The sequence below is a fragment of the Cinclus cinclus genome, chromosome 10 (genome assembly GCF_963662255.1).
Source record: "Cinclus cinclus chromosome 10, bCinCin1.1, whole genome shotgun sequence".
Lineage (NCBI taxonomy): Eukaryota > Metazoa > Chordata > Aves > Passeriformes > Cinclidae > Cinclus > Cinclus cinclus.
Window position 1 is genome coordinate 22,155,123 of NC_085055.1, and position 17,667 is coordinate 22,172,789.

The window sequence follows — 17,667 nt, forward strand, 5'->3', positions numbered from 1 at the left end:
AATTCAAAGATCTCTTTTTTTATCCTCAAACAGGTACAGGACACATGGAATATTAAAGCATATTTACAGCACCTGGCATGTGCCCCAGTGCTGTGTACCTGTGGAGTCACATCTGCACGTGGTGGTGACACCCATAAACCAGCTGAAACACTCCCAAAGAGCCACCCTTCTTTTGCCACCTTTCCACCTTGTAAAAGCCCTGTTTGCAGGGAAAATAATTCACCTAGACATTGGCCACAGACACCTGAAGGAGAACCTGCCAGCTAGAAAACATGCAACTACCTTCACATGCTATGTCTGCAAAAAAAGACAAACTTCCAACAAAAACAGATATACAGAAGAGAGAGAAAGGACACCACAATAAATATAATTCCTAGAAAGAAATCTGAGTTTCTAGTCCCAGTTGTATCCCAAGCAAAAGATCTACACAAACCAGGAATTTGAAACCCACACACCAGTGTTTGCCTACTGTGCTCTTTTCCAACAAAGTGCTACAGGGGAAAACTGTGTGGACAAGGCTGGGAATAAAACTATAAGATGCCTTGGCTAGGAGAACAAATATTTATTCTATTTCAAAGGTAAGGGTAATGAAAATAAAGCTAAAAAGCCCATGTTGTCATTGATATCAAAGTTTTCCTTGTTTTATTGCATAAACAATTAAAATTATGAATTAGTACAAATCTGTAGGTTCATAATTGGCAATCTGAACAGACACAAAGATACTCAAAATCCCAACATATAATTCAATAAACATTTACCATATAAAAGATAAAGTTCAAGAGATCAGTTTAAAAATTCCAGCTCTCTTTGTTTGAACGTAGTATTTTCCTGGCAAGAGTAGCACCTATGGAACTGGGGATTCCCTCTAACCAAGGCACATGTACACCTGTATGTACCAATAAACAGGAATTTTGTGATTCCAGCAACTGAGGAACATTATGACTTTTAAAAATGTACAGGAAACCTTCCCACAGACCAGGTTCAATTAATCACGTTCCAAATTTGAACTTCCAAACCTCCAGCTCACCCACTGGAGTTATCCTATGGGAGCCCATGGGCAGGTAATTAATTAAGAGGATATTATGATAGTCTCCCCATGTTCAGACAGAGAATGTATATGTACAGCCATACATATACACACAGCCCTTGTGACAAAGTGAGGTGTAAGAGTCCCTAAAAATGACAGGCAATGACAGCTAAAGGACTACACTGAGACCTGTGATTACACTCATTCAGTACTGAGTAATTATGGCTTAGAACATTTTGCAAAATGACAATAATGGGAATGACTTACCGACAGGTTTGCACCAAAAAAAGCATAAAATTAGAACAACTTTTATTAGTGTCTTCACAAAATCTTACCCCTACCAAGACTTGCAGCTAGACAAAATCTACCACCACCACCAAAAAAAAAAACCAAAAAAACCAAAACAAAAACAAAAAAAAACAAATAAAAACCCCCAATACCAAACCATAACCAAGACACCCAAAAAAAAAAAAAACAAAATAAAAATCCCTTAAACAAAATCACCTATGACCACAATACAAAAAAGCAGAGGAAAAAGGAGATCAATGCTCAGTTTTATCCAGATTATTCAGCAACTCTGAAATTAACTGGAAATTAAAGTTTAGGGTAGATTGATATATTGCCCTATTCAACCCTAAGATAAAATATGGCAAGTCCTGGGAATATACAGTATGTACTACTTTACTAATGAATACTTTAAAATTATAAAGTCTATGCATAATAGCTAACAGAGGTTAGTAAACTTAAAGCTTAACCAGGTGGTGGATAGGTCAGAGAATATTCCATGACCCGTGTTTTGTGCAAATTAAGTTTCATTAACTGCATAGATGATGATCAAAACAGCTTTGATGTAGTGCTTTACATTTAATAAATGTCTTTAAGCATCAGAAAGGTTGTAAGTACACACATAGAGAAGTACAGCTGGGAATTAAATTGCTCACTCAAAACACCCATTTTGCTTTCTTTCAGTCACATTGCAATGTTCAGTTGAGCACTGCAGAGAGGTAAGCCCAGCAGCCTGACTCACTAGGAAAAACCACTAATACTGGCATCCTACAGCTGCCTGTGTTTGCTTAAAACAGAACAGAGAGACGTGGAAGGATGGAGGAGAGTCCTGCTCCACTCTGGAGCCCTGGCACACTCCCTTTGCTGAGCTGCAATGTGTTGAAGCAGAATGATGCCTTGGGTTTTGTTTTAGCTTTTATATTTTTCAGAATCTCGGCTGCTTAGTGTGTGACTCTGAAACTTCATGTTAGGTGTTAGTAATTTTCTTCACAGGGTAGTTAGACAAAACAATCCCTTCCTAGCTAGAGAATCAAGGACAACCAATACCCAAAAAGCAGAGACAACAGCAAGGGAAAGGGGGCAAGCCAGGGGGCTGAGACTTCATAGCCTGGGGCTGTGGTTGGATAATGGACCCCAAGATGTAGGTGAAACAAAACTTATAAAAGTGTAAAAACTCATGACCAGGATCCATCTTGGATTTGATTTGATTTGGGTGTAGCCCCTGTCCAGCTGTTGCACTGCCCCAAGGTGCATCCTTCCAATAAATACCTGTTTTGTTCCTTTTGCTCTGTTCCAGGTCAGCTCTTCCAGGCAACAAGGAGAACACACCTGGAAACCCCTGTGGTTCTCCTACTGGAAAAACACAGCACTAAAACCTGTGCACTGGGTAGAAATGTTCATACCTATGTGTGTGTGTCCCCAGCTCCCCATGGGGTGGGAGGCACAAAGCAAATGTGCAAAGATGTACCTGCTTACTGGGAGGAGCAGAGGGACAACCACAGACTCAAAGTTCACAGCTAGGTTTTATCTGCTCTACCACAGCTCCTCAAATGCTGCTTTCTTGCATGTGACACCTGACAAAGATCTATATCTTGTAATTTCTCCTAAGTCATTTCCTCTGTTTTCCATGCTGTGTGGTTCCCACAGCAGAGGTCACTGCCTAGGGTCTGAGAGGCTCCTGGCTCTCACACTGCCAGATCACTACTCACCTTCATGAAAGGAAAACTTGTGTTCTCAGGAAATAAACAGAAATCAATACTGTAGCAAGAAAATAAAACAAACCCCAGGGAATGATGCTGGAAGTTAAGTGGTATTGCCAGGACTCAGGACACACCACACCGCTCTCCAGCTCACCACTCCCCTCATGCTACCCAAAAAATAAACAAAGGGGACAGAGCAGGGAAAGACATTCCTTGTCGCACCTTCTCCTGCCACTTCAGGAGACAGCCAGGGGAGAAGAGGACAGCTCCACTGCACTGAAATAACCCACACATGGTGCTCGAGCTCCCCTAGAAGGTCTGAGCTGCCACATTCCTTCGAGGGCACCTGGTTTTCTCTCCATCTCTACCAGAAAGTGAATGTGAACTTATATCTCTGAAGGAAATTATGAAGAAGCTCTGTTCACAGCTTTCTTGCTATAATAAAAACTCCACTTACAAACCAAATTTTCTGCTCTTTTGTGTCTGTCTGGGAAACCTTAAACAAAAGAACACAGCTCAGAATGCAAATATATCCTCAGAAGCCACTGGGCTTTGGAAAACAAGTGAAGTACAGAAGGAAACCATGAGAGCACTATGCTATCAGTCAGCCAGAGCACAGATAGAACTAACAGGGCACAGCAGCAGCTCTGAACTCTCAGTCTGTACCTAAAAACTTCATCTAAACAGATCTGTATTAGGATCAAAGTTCCCCTCGCCTCTTCCTCACCTGTGGATCCACATAACTTGCCCTAAAATAGAAGACTGAAATCCTAGTCACTATCATTCCTCTGGAAAACAAAAGGGGCACTACATTAAGAAACTTATTGCTTTCTTTAAAAAAAAATAAAAAATCCCTGAGAGTTAGAACTGCCAATAAAAAATCCACAGAGTTTAAAATACAGGAAGAAAACCACTGAAGATGCCTTTTCAAACAAACTATGGTGCAAAGAAGGCAAATTGGCAAGCCTGTACATTGAAAATACAGGCAGCTTTTTCCCAAGATCTTTTGAAAACTTAAGAGAATTCAGCTGGATTTATTCCCTATTCAAACACATTTAAAGGAATGCTTGTGATTGAGGCACAGGACATGAAACAGGAAGACACAATTATATGTAATAGCTGAATCCTGATTCTCTTTTTAAAATATCAAAGACAACAGTCTTTCTCTGCATCTTCATCTATATACTTGTCCCTGACGCTACCACCCATTACAGAGTTTGCAGACAGAATTGTCTTCTTGTTGATTTTCCTTTTCTTCCTTAGGTTACATAATGTATCTCATTCTGGGAAGAAATCAGACAAATCACCTAAAAATGTACTTAAAGGAACCAGCTCTCTACACCACTGCAGACCTCCTCCAATTCCTGTTTGAAAATATCACACCACACACCCACATCATCTCCACAGGCCTGAATAAAGTTCCATAAAGAGCCAGAACACACATTCAACAAGAAAGAAATAAAATCAAAGTAATATATAGCCAAAAACCAGAGGTTGTGCATTACTGGAGGTCTGAGCTAATATTTTGTTCTAAATGTGCTTTGTCTTTCTGTGCTGCTGGCAAAGGGGACAGGTTTCTCACAGGACAACACACATTCCACTCAAACACAAAATAAAAACAAGCACTGTGCAGAATAGTTATCCCTTGGTAAAACTAACCTGGAAGAAATAGGTGACTAAAGGAGGTTTTACCTCCTCGAGTTCTGCCTCACATTGGAAAGTATTCTATTAAAGTTATACTTATCAAAATTTTGAGAAATAATAGTATTTTTGAAGTGTTTGAGTAAACAATGAAGGGCTTTAATGATATATCAAGACTGTATTTAAACTAGTAGCAATGATATTGATCATAAAGTTATAAGCTGCTTCTTTTAGAGGCAAAACTGTATTAGCACTGCACTCTCTCTGCAAAGGACTGAAAACTAGGCAGAAGGGAACCCCAAAACCAAGTGGCTGAAGGAGATGATGCCTTCCATCACAAGATTTGGGTCAGGTTTTATGGATTTCCCATTCTTGCTTGTATATAGTCTAAAAAATGCTCTTACAAGCTGAAGCTCAGAACTTCTCCCCCACAACCCATGGCAGTTGGGAAGGACATTTCACAACTTCTGTTGTTTCACCTCAATAAATGTTGCTAAATTAAATGTGACCAGTTAAGCAACAATTCAGTTGTCTTTTTCATTACACTTCCAAACTTACAACTCAAGTCTCACACCAAAGTCACCTGTCTAAAAGAATGCACAAAAGCCCTGAAGCTCTAACTGTTGTCTGTAATATTTACCTCTCCTAACAACTCAATTTCTCAGAAAAATTACAGAATTTTTCTGAATACAGTCCGTATTTAAGAAATTAAAGCTAACACCAAGGTTTACCACCAGCTGTCCTCCACAGATCAAGGACACTTTTCTGAATCAATCTGTGAGTATTTTTATGCAGAGTGATTAATAACAAGAAAGAGGGGAAATGTGATGGGGTTTAAGTGCTTTTACAGTCTCTGTATATCTCCAAACTGCTGCAAAACTTTTGCTGCTGGACTGCTGAAGACACCTGGAAGTCAGCAAATAAGCTTGTCTTCAAAAGAAGTTTGGAAACTGCTATTTCCATTTGGTTGCATACACATTCCCTCTTCCAAACTACCTTCCCAAGGTAGGTATAGGATATTTGCTCTTCAAAGCACACCACAGATGTGTTGCATAGGTTGGCGTTTTAAAATTGTCCTTCAGAGATGATGTGAAGACTGTTCGGGTTTTTTTGATTATGGAAACAAAAACAAACCCAAAATGAGGATCTTGCTACAGTGCAGGAAAACAGGCAATTTAGTGGATGCAGCTGCTGGTTAACAAGCATGTGCAAAAGTAACTGTTTTATTTGGATTTTGGAGGAATAGCATATTATATGAGACTCTTACAGGTATGTTTAGACCCGAAGAAATCCTTCAGTATACTGTAAGTTGTGAAGTCTGCATGAGCCAGTTGATACTTAAAATTCTCTGAAATCAGTGGGTTTTTTTCCTAAATGTAGTATTTTCCAACATTGTAGTCTATTATAACCCATTCTTGACATTGTGTGATGCACAAAAACACAGCACCAAAACTTGGATGCTTTGAGGGACACTAAAGAGGCACACAAATTAAAAAAAAAAAAAATTAAAAAATCAACCATGTTATGTGATTTAAAATCCAGCCATTGGATTGACCGATATCACACCCTATTGACTTCCAAGCCTGAAAAGCATAGAGGGATCCATCAGAAAAATCAAGACAATCAATTGATTTGCGACTTCTCTGTCCAGTCTTCTTGCGCGAGATTTTTTAAATTATTCTGAAAGTCAAAGGCATAGCTGTCCCCAGTGGTTTGAGCGAAGGGGTTACTAAAGAAAAGGTTTACATCCAGAGGTGCAGCTGTTTCCGAGTCCCAGGAGTCAGTGTCCGTGCTGCTGGAGTCTTCCGTGGTGGTGGGCGGGCAGCTGAGCTGCTCCAGCTGGTCGATGATGTCCGCGAACTGGAAGGCGGAGCTGGACTCGGAGCGCACGGAGTAGGCGGGGAAGTTGAGCATGGAGCTGGCCTCGGAATGGTTGGCAGAGCCGTAGGTGTGCAGGGAGGAGGTCCCGTTCACAGGCAGGTTGTTGAGGGAGCTGCTCTCCGAGCGGTTGTTGATGAGCGAGCTCGTTTCGGATGGGCTCAGGAGGCTTTGCATTCTGCTCGCCTGCGCCTTCACCTCAAACAGCTCCGAGGTATCTGATGGCCTCTCATTGCCGTTGAAATCGCTGCCTTCTTCAAATTCAAATTCCTCGTCCATGTTCATATCCACTGCCTCTGTGGAGTACCTGTCGGGGCTCGACTGAGCAGACACTGTGTTTTGCTGGAGGGCATCTGCAGTTAAACCAGCCGACTCTGACAGACACTTGGAAAACTCGGAACTCTTTAATTCTAACCCACTGTACACATAGGAAAATGCCTCAGAGCCCCCAGCAAAAAAGGACATTTCTGCTGGGTCATCATCAATAAACTCCTCTGAGACCTGTAACTGAGAATTTGTCAGTGTGAAAAGAGGAGCACCTCGGCTGCCTCGCTGCTGCTCTTTTTCAGCAATGAATACGCCTGTGGTAAAGTCATCCTCATCATTGTCATTTTTACAACCAGCAACCCTGCTCTCCTTACTACTCCTCTCTACATCTATGTCTACACCACAATCACTCTCAACAACAGGACAAGACGGGTCACAGTTTCCTGCAACACTACCAAACCCAACACCTTGGAGCACAGGAGATCCAGGCTGCTGCATCAGCTTCCTCCCCGCTTCTTCCACTGGTGCTGCAGTGGCTTTGTCTGGATTCCTTGTGTATGATGCTCGGGGGTCCAAGGAGAAAGTGCTGGGTTCAGCAAACTTGGGCACGATAGAAGCAGGACTGGCCAAGGAGTGACCTGAGTGGAAGGGGGCAGCTGCTGAGGCAGGAGACCCTGGAGTTCTCAAGCCCTCAGTGAATGGGACACTCTGAAAGGGAAAAAAAGAAAAGCAGAAACACAACAGATAAAAAGGTTTTTGCAATACATAAAAACAAATGTTACATCCAGTTACATCCATATGGAGAAGGAATATATGCTTCACAGGAGCTCACTTTACAGCAGACACTGTACAGAACCTGATCCAGCAGCCCATGTAAAAGGGCAAGACTTTTTTCCTTAATTCTGATAACTGGATGGAAAGTTAAAAGCATATATTTTATAGCTGAACAAGCATCTACAAAGAAAAACAACAAAATGACAGTGAAATTCTGTGATGTTTCCTTAACCTCTCCAACATAACACAGGAGCATTCAGTGAAATCATTGTTTCTTTTTGTGTCCTGCAGAAGGCATCTTACAACAGCTTTGAGACTGCCAGAGAGCAGTCAGAGAGTACTTGGAGATAAACTAATCCTCTGAAATAACAACATACTAGAAAGTCCAACACTTCCTTTTCAGTTCAGTGGAACTTGGAGTAAAATATTACTCACTTCACACTCCCACTGGCTACAGCTATCAAATCAGTAACACCAACAAAAACAACTGTGCAGCCAGACAAAGAGCAAACAGTGGCAGCAATTCTGGGGAGCTGACTCCTTCACTATCACCTCAGAAAGTTGTTTGTCCATGCCCTTGACCACAACATTAAGAGTGCTGCACAACTGACCTGCTTTGGCACGTCTGTGTTCGAGGTACGAGTGGATGCTCTGACCTTGCTGTGCCTCCTGTGGAACAGAGAAGTCTGTCAGCATCCAAGACATGCATCAGCCTCATTCCCTCCCCCATCACTCATGGCCATGCCATAAGTAGCCAACAGAAACATCTCAAGCTCTATTTTATTGTGCTTTATTAATAACTAGTTCAAATTTTAAAAGGTCAAAAGAGTTGTAAATTAAATGATGCAAGAGTAAGAAATGTACAAAAATGGAATAAAGCCAGATCCAGATCATTCACAGAATCAGAGAATCATTAAGATTGAAAAAGGCCTCTAGCATCATCAAGCCCAACTGTTCCCTGAACACTAACCCATGTCCCCAAGTGCTTTATCTCCACACTTTTCAAATACCTCCATGGACAGCGACTCCAACACTCCCCTGGGCAGCCTGTGCCATTGCCTGCCCACCCTTTCAGTGAAGACATTTTTCCCAGTATCCAACCTAAACTTTTCATGGCACAACTTGAAGCTGTTTCCTCTTGTCCTGTGACTTGTTAGCTGGGAGAAGAGACCGACCCCCACTGGCTGGTGGGGATCTCTTGGTACCACTGAAGGAGACTTCAGGAACAACTTGGGGCTGAATACTAAACAGCACATTTTAGTTTCACTAAATAATCTTTTCCCATTATTATAAATATCTACAAAAGAACGGCTTCAGAACCAGAATGAGCTAACCTGCAACAACGGCACAAATTTTTACAAGTTCAGTCAACCGTATAAAATTTCCTATGTTAGACTCCAAAAAGTGGCATCCTGCATTACACTCATGGTTAGAGTCACTCTATGTTAATAATTAAATAGAAAATCAAATTTTCAAATAGAAAAGGTGCTCAACTGGAGTCTGAGACAATTAGCAATATTTATTAATAGTAGATTAATGCAAATTTTTTAAAATTCCTATAAAGTCTCTATAATCTTTTGGATTAGGAGTAAGAGTTTCCCACAGGTAGTTTGGATTAGGATTTGGAGTAAGAGGAGTTTCCCACATGTAGACTGGACTGCTTTAGAGTCAAGTAAGGAAAAAACTAATTTTATTGTGAAAATCCATGTTCTTAACTTACGTATTTGTGTGTTTAGAAACAACTGAGTATTTAAGGTGACAGTTTCAAACTTGCACATCCCAAATTCCATCATGTGCTCTGTCACGGGTTGACTGCACAGTTACAGTGGCACAGACAGGTCCTCACTAACATCATGGAATCTTCAGTACCTGCTGAACTTTCAGACAGCTAAGCCACACATTGTTCACAGACACCAAAACGTGGCGCCAAAAACTTTCCTAAGCTTCTTATATCATCAGAAAATACTGAATTTTTTACATTTTAGTTTAGCTACCTTTAATTTGGTAACTGAGAATGAGCCTGCCTCCAAGCAGCGTTAAAATGAAATTTAAGCAATAAGGGCACTGTGAAAGTCTCAGCCATGTTCTGCCTTACAAAGCTATTTCATCTTACCTTTCATATGGAGTTCTCTTCATCCCACTGTCCTTAATATAATCCACTAGTTGCTTCTGTGTTCGCCCACTGTGAACCCACAGAAGTACAAAGGTTATCAAACACAGGGGAGGAGAATTAGAGATGGAATGTCTTCAGAATACTTTTTCCTTTCGATCTCATTTTCTAAGACAAAATGAGTGTGTTCTGTTTCTCCCTACCTGTATCTGAATGATGACCCTCTGGTGAAGAACACTGCTTTAGCCTTTGGCTTTGGCTGGTCAAAGAGCCTAAAGAACGTGTGATACTCAACACAGATTTTCCAGAAGTTTTTACACTCATCCCTACTTCCCAAAAGAAACTCCAATGTATCTTGATACGGGCCCTGGGAGAAAAAAAACCATAAAAGTTCAGTAGCACCTCAAATGACAGTGAAGAGAAAAGGAAGGCACAAATGTGTGCCAGCAAAAAAGCTGAACTCCAGCAAGATGCAGGATTTTGCTAAGTCACTTCTCATCTGCCTTAAAACAGTGGGAATGATTCTGAATGCACTTTAAAGTTATTTAATAGCTGTCAAAAATGGTTGTTTACCTTGAAACTGTAAAAGTGTTTAAAAAGCACTTGACTTTAGAAACATGCTCCATATAACCCACTTTAGAAATTTCAAAGAAATAGAAATATTAAAGTGAAATAGTAGCTATTTTTAAATATACTATTCCTTTTTTAGGAGTTCTGATGCTTGTCTCCTGGAAATTAAGAACAAAACTGGAAAATACTGCATATGTCAAGAGTACAGTTATCACATGAAATTTCTGAGGGTCTCTTTGTGAGGCACATTGTTACAGGAGCAGACAGTGTGTCCTGTTTCAGGTATCCTTGATACATGAAATTATATAATGTCCAAAGTTGGTTTTTAAACTCTATTTTAATACAAATTAAACACTTAAAGCAATCTAGTCATCCAGGATGGAAGCAACAATTTTGATGACATCTGCAATCAAAAACATCCACTGTAAATCAGCCAAGTATGAAAAATAACACTTGTGCTATAGAGATGTATAGAAAAGATGAAGCAAGAGTTATCACACCATCCTTAAAATCAAGTTACAACAATATAGTTTCAGCCACATATTCCTACATGGGGGGTATCAGATAATTCTCATTTGAACCAAGAAAGTGCATGCAACTTTTACCAAGTAGAAGTACTGAGACAGGATACACCAAATAGCTGGGTCTAGTAATATTTTTCTGTCTTACATTCATGCATGTGTAAGCTTGTGTCAAGGATAAGCTGAGACTGAAACACAAAACCTAAAGACCCTAAGTTGTGGGGTGAGAAAGGAAATATTTACACTTGAACAATGCAGCCAAGCCTGCCTGCTGAGGCTGTTGTATAAAATCACAAACTCCAGAAACGTTCATAATAAAATGAAGTATAGGGATTTTTTTCCAACACTGACCAGTTTATATTACAGTAAAAGTTACACAGACCTCTGGGTGGAGCTTAATAAGGAATCTTTTCCTCTTGAAGCTCAGTTTACGGACCTTGGACCAGTTGAAGGTATTTATTTTCGTGTTACCCTGAATTAAAAAGAGAATGACCAAATGTTAGCAAAAATTTCAGAAAAGCAGAGTACCAAACAAAATTATGTTGTAGTTATATAGATGTGTATATGGACACATCCAGCTGGATTTTTAGTTCTGGTGACAATATTCCCTTGAACAAGAGAGGCCACTAAGCTGTCAGAGGAACTGCAGGACTACAGTGGCTGATGCACAGTCAAAATTCCAGGATGACAGACCTGTCCCAGGGCTGTTCCAAATGAACTGATGATTTTCTCTGACCCCACACCTAACTCAAAGCCCCTCCACTTTACTGTCACTTGATTCTGATGCTCTGTACAAGAACAAGCTGCACCAAACAGTATTTTGGGGGCTTAAATGACACTCCTTGGCCATAGAACACATTACATTTTCTAGACATCAGAGACACCTGATGTTAAAATGAGAGACTTACTCTAAGACATGCTAAAAGACAGGCAATCTGTCATCCCTGCCATACCTGGAACACCAGCACACCCATGTGTGAAACTGCCAGATTGATTTTGGTACCCTCACGGTCAGAGGCAAGGTGGAATCTGATGCCATACATCTCCAGTTTCCGGGCAATTTCAAGCACTTGAAAGTCAGATTCAGCAGGAGTTTGACCCCTATAATGAGGAAGAAAAATAAAGTTTTAAGAACAATCTGATTCTAGTCTGAACTCTGCCATAAATGAGAATTTTCTGTCTTGTCTAGTTGGGCTGTTTCACTCCAAGTCATGTGTTACACTCAAAGCTCTTTAATGACACAGCTGATGACCATTGTCAAATGCACCCCAAGACAGATGCTGAGAGAGATATTAATTAGCTCAGAGTTTTTTCAGCTAAGAAACTACCAAGTTGAACAAATCCAAATTCAATCCACAATGCTCCTCCTTCTGCCTGCTTGTGTACACATTAACATTAACTAAGATAAGAAGTGAGAGCTGGTGGAGTTGCACAGCCAGCAACACAGAAACAATGCAAACATTGCAACAGAATGACCTTTTTTAGGTCAGGTTTTGAGACCTCAAAATTATTACTCTATTACTACCAGGTACAACACATTCCCCCAGCCTTTGGCTGGATAATTCCCTCCCTGCCAAGGAGGGATCCAGAGAAGGATCTTTAAAATGAAACCTCATCTGCTGTCAAAATTACTCTAAAAACAAGAGGAAGCTGTACAGAGACAGGAGCAACTGCTCTGTAAGCATGCACAAGGTCCAAAACAGCAACACAGACATAGTTCATGGCTCTGGCACACATTGTCACAGTTTCAGCCCTCACTGAATGCTCCCCAGATTAGCTGGCATCAAACCACTAACATTTTGCTCTCCTGCATGAAAACATTTCTTTCCCCCTAAATCCTCCCATTTTTTTCCATGAAAGGCAATATATTAGATTGTAGTGCATCTTCAGTGGGTACCTGTACTGACAAGAGCTTTTCCCTGTAAATCAAAATATTCTGCAAGTTCATGGGTCCTGACAAGGAGTTAAAGATCCTCCAAGAACAAGCAAAGGGTGCTGTGGAAATGAAAGAGTTCTTAGACCCATAGAATTATTAAATCATTAAGGCTGAAAAATACACTGAAGATGATCAAGTCCAACTATTGATACAGATCATGCCCCAGTTACACTACAAAGCAAAGAAGTCTTTATCACTAACATAAACATGTCACCCAAGGAGGTTTCTGAACTACAGACACCCTGCAAGAAAATGCTACTACCAAAAGAAAATGCTACTATTTTAGGCATGATATGGTCCAGGAGAACCAGGAAAAGCAGGAGAACCTTCTCCTGCACTAACCCCATGGAAACCCTACTGCAGAGCTGCCTCCAGATCTGGGGTCCCCAGCATAAGCGGACATAAGATGAAGCAAGACCAGAGGAGGGCACAAAGATGCTCCCAGGGTGAAGCCCCTCTGCTCTGGAGACAGGCTGAGAGAGCTGGGGATATTCATCTGGGGAAGAGAAGGCTCTGAAGAGACCTCATTGTGGCCTTTCAGTTCTTACCAAGGGCTTTTAAAAAAGAGGGAGAGGGACTTTTTATATGGACAGGTGATAGGATGTGGGGGAATGGTTTTAAACTAAAAGAAATGAGATTAAGATTACATTAGGATAAATTCTTCCCTTTGAGGGAGGTGAGGCCCTGGCACAGGCTGCCCAGAGAAGCTGTGGCTGTCCCTGGATCCCTGCAAGTGTCCAAGGCCAGGCTGGACAGGGCTTGGAGCACCCTGGGACAGTGAAAGCTGTTCCTGCCCATGGCAGCAGGTCAAAGTGAGATCAACTTTAAGGTCCCTTCCATCCCAAACCACTCTGGAATTCCATGAAACACCAGCAGTACAGGACCTGCTGGGGCATTCAGAGCAGTGAGGCTGCATCAGCCACAGCTGGATAAACTGACCTCCTATATCACTACTGACAACGATTAAAAATAATAAATACCAAATTACTTCCGTGTGAAAATTCACTAGGATAAATGTAATGATACAAGGAAGACAGAGGTGCTAAAAAAATATTATTTTCTTTACAAACAACCAGTGCTGAATCCAGATTAGATTCCTGCACACACACAGACTAAGCAAATTTTACAAGCCTTTTCTTCCAAGAAGAAAATGGCCTTCCTTCCATAAATCTGCATTTCATTTTATTAAAACAGATGATAACCTATTTTTAGCATTACCTATTTTCGTGTACTATGCAGTACCAACCACAACACTAGTACTAAATAAATTCTCCTGCTCCCTTGACTGGCTTTTCTAGTCATACTCCTTAAAAATAGCTCCTTCTACCTACCTAGAGTCATGTGTTAGATTAAACAATTGTTTAGCACCATACAGAGTTTTTCTTAAGTACAAATAATATTGAAGTGAATGATTTTTACATTTGAACTTAAGAGAAATAGGGATGATGACAACACATATTAAATCCAAGTAGGAACTGTCTCTACAATTCAGAATACAATTATGAAACCTATTTTATAGGCTACAGTTTTAAAAATAGAAGTTGTTAGAAAAAGCAATGCTTCAATTATACTTACTAAAATTCTGTTGAGTGTAAAACACACACATACACAAAATGCCCTGAGAAATAAGCCTGAATGCACACACTTTTGACAACAGCATTTCAGCAGTGTTCTGTTGCCTTGTTCATTCTGGAGGGGAAAACAAAGAATCTAAAACACTACAGCAGGAAATGACAGATTTATTTTGCCAGCTGCAGAAGGCAGAGATTCAATGGCATTCCTGACTTTACAAGCTCAGTCCATAATCCACCCTTATCCAAACGTCAGTATTATGTGACCATGTCATATAAAGGGAAGAATACAAGAGGCACAAAAACCTGACTTCAAATGGAAACAGAAATGCCAAACTACAGAGAGAGTCTTGTAGCTGCATTTCTACAAGTGTTACTAATGTGTTGTAGTTATGTTTAAGAGCTTCAACTGGTAAAGCAGATTTCTCTTCCCCTCACTGAAATGAGTAACACTGGAGTAAGTGCTTTTAATATTGGCTTTAACCGTTGTTTCCATTTCCACCACAGATTCCTTAACTGCCTCAAAAAAGCTGGAGTACCATGGTTCCTATTTATTAAATATATACAAAAGAGGTAGATCATAAATCTTACTTTTGGCCAGGGCTTCCTGAGTTACACTCTGAGAGCACTGTGTAACTCCCACCCACGCTAATTCCTGCTATAATTCTTCTGAATACAGCGACATTAAGAATGAAAGCAGGGCTTTGTCTTCTAAAGAGGGTGCTGAGGGTTGGGAAGAAGGGTTGGAAGACAAGGAAGGCAAAAACAACAAATGGAGGTCTATAGTACCAAAAATTTCTCATGAACAGTCTGGTGTTAACTGATGTAGAACCACTGACTTATTTCATGTGCCATTAGATATGATCCAAAGCACAGCACATCTCAGAAAAAAAAAAAAAAGTTATCAGCCAATTTTGAGAGTGTTCACTTGCACATAACCTGCCTGTACCCATCAGAGAAGGCTGAGCCTGTTGTGGAGGAGCTGGGAGCAGAACCAGGCAGCTCGGCCTGTTCCACAGATGGGTACAAAGAGAGTCACAGAAATTGCCCTCAGATGCTGCCTGCAGGCTTAGCTGCACAGCCCAGCCCCAAAACAATCTGCTCTAATTTTGTTCAGCCATTAAGCAGATAAATCTACTTAATCTTCCCCAGGTCAATGGACAAGACACTAATATCACTATTTCCAGCAAAAACTGCTGTCAGTGCAATAGGTGTTAGTGTAGAGCTTCCTTACAACCATCCTTACAACCTTCCTTACAACTAGACAATTACTGGTTGTGATACAATATTGGACACACAAAAATTTGAGTCCATACAAAAAATGGACTCAGAAAAATGCTGTCAAGTGTTAGGTGATTTACACAGCATTTAAACCCAGTGATTAACATAGAATTTTAAGGATGAAGCGTCAAGTTAGAGTTTTTCTAATTCATATGCAATTTAAAGAATTTAAGTTAAGCTAACAAGCTGTGAAAGGATGTGAGGGATAACAGTAAATATAAATACAAATCTATTAAAAATCTTCCTCATTCCTGATTTATGTGTGTACAGACAAAGAAACCACAGATATGTGAACACAGGCAAAACGTGTCATGTTGAATCCTGCACTCACCTAGTAGCAAGTATTCTACCACTCACAGGAAGGCAGAATACATTTTATTTTGAGTGTCTGGGTGTCAGGAATTAATTGCACCAGCACCAACACACCATCAATAAAATTTATACCTTTTATTTTTAATAAATTATAGAAATAAAGTAAGTTAACTCAGGCTCTTGCTGAAGCAATAACTAATGTGCTACACCAAAAATGTAACTCGTCTTGTTTACCATTACTACATTTGCAAAGTATAGAAACCACATTCCTATTATTTCTGAAAGTAAAAGAAAGTATTTACAAATGTAAAAGAAAAGCTATCTTGTAAAATTTCTTTTATCTTGTAAAAGGAAAAATATTATATAACAGAAAATAAGCATTCAGTTGCCATCTTTACAATTACAACATTCTCCATTAACAGAATTGATGTTCTACCACTTCTAATAGCTACAGTGAGGCAATTAAAAAAAAAAAAAAGGGGGGGGGGGGGGGGAACAGGCAGAAAGAAAGTGCCACAGAAACGATCTGGAGGAGATAAGCCTGTCAGAAATGGGTTTCTCTTCCTGGACACCTGGTTTGTACAAGAAATCTCTGTCAGGAGCAATAATCAGTGGAAGAATCACAGAATGCCAGGATGGTTTGGGTGGGAAGGGACCTTAAAGATCATCCAGTCCCGCCTGCTGTCATGGGCAAGGACACTTTCCTCTATCCCAGACTGCTCCAAGTCCCATCCAACCTGGCCTCAGAAATATTAGTTTGCTAAAGGTAAGTGGGGGAATAATAAGATAAAATAAAGGAAATAAAAAAATTAATTTTAGAAGTAAAAATATGACACACGAGGATGAGATAAAAGCATTTTTGTCTGTCCAACTGCACTGTGCATCACCAGGAAAAAGCCAAATGCCCAGGTCCCTGCTCTTGCCTAATCCTTGGAACAGAAATGAGGAAAAAAACGTATCGACATTGAGAAAACTCAGAACCCTTCTCAACTGCTGAAGATGGGAAAGGGTGGTCAATATTCCCTGAGAAAGGGAGGAGGGAAGGGACGTGTGTGCTAGTTTGAGCTAGGGTTAATTTTCTTCCCTGGTACCGGGCTGAGATTTCTATCTGAGCTGGGAACATGTTGATAACCCAGGGGTGTTTTCCTTATTGCCCAGCAAAGCTCACCCAGAGCCAAGGCCTTTCCTGCTCCACACACAGCTTAGGGAGGGGGCACAGCCAGGACAGCTGATCCCAAGTAACCCCAAGGATATTCCATCCCATATGGCCTCATGCTCAGCATATAAAGCTGGGGGAAGGAGGAGGAAGGGAGGACATTTGGAGTGATGGTGCTTGTTTTCTCAAGTCACTGTTACTCCTGATGAGATGCTGCTTTCCTGAGGGTGGCTGACACCTGCCTGTCAGTGGGAAGCAAGGAATGAATTCCTGGTTTTATTTTGCACGCGTGTGTGCGTGCCTTTTGCTTCACCTGTTTAAACTGCCTGTATCTCAAGCTGTGAATTTTCCCACTTTCACCCTTCAAATCTCTCCCCCAAGCCACCAAGCAGAAGCAAGGGGCTGAGCTGGGGTTAAACCATGGAAGCCATAGCTCATTTTAAGACTGCACTGCTTGCAAGATGACATCTCTAACAAAATTGTTTCCAAAGGCACAGGGAAAATTTGAAATGTACCTTTAAGGTACCCAGGTATTGCTAACATTCAAAGGTAACCTTTTCTAATTTTGTGCCTCAGCTGTTAATCTGAATGTGGCTTGCATGCACACTTCTAAAACACTGACTTAAAATAAGATTTAT

At 40.7% G+C, this 17,667-nt stretch overlaps 1 protein-coding gene across 2 annotated transcripts in view; it reads right to left on the minus strand.

Moving 5' to 3' along the window:
* The window catches only part of FARP2 (FERM, ARH/RhoGEF and pleckstrin domain protein 2), a 66,772-nt gene that overhangs the window by 24,175 nt on the left and 24,930 nt on the right, over positions 1–17,667 (minus strand). Inside the window, exons 7-13 of one of the 2 annotated variants that reach the window (XM_062498813.1) lie at positions 11,727–11,874; positions 11,150–11,245; positions 9,886–10,049; positions 9,686–9,754; positions 8,184–8,241; positions 7,264–7,506; positions 2,266–2,272 (exon numbers count right to left, since the gene is read on the minus strand). In XM_062498813.1, coding sequence (XP_062354797.1) covers positions 2,266–2,272; positions 7,264–7,506; positions 8,184–8,241; positions 9,686–9,754; positions 9,886–10,049; positions 11,150–11,245; positions 11,727–11,874 — 785 coding nt within the window. The remainder of the gene's footprint in view (positions 1–2,265; positions 2,273–7,263; positions 7,507–8,183; positions 8,242–9,685; positions 9,755–9,885; positions 10,050–11,149; positions 11,246–11,726; positions 11,875–17,667) is intronic. The other variant, XM_062498812.1, reaches the window with a different exon arrangement.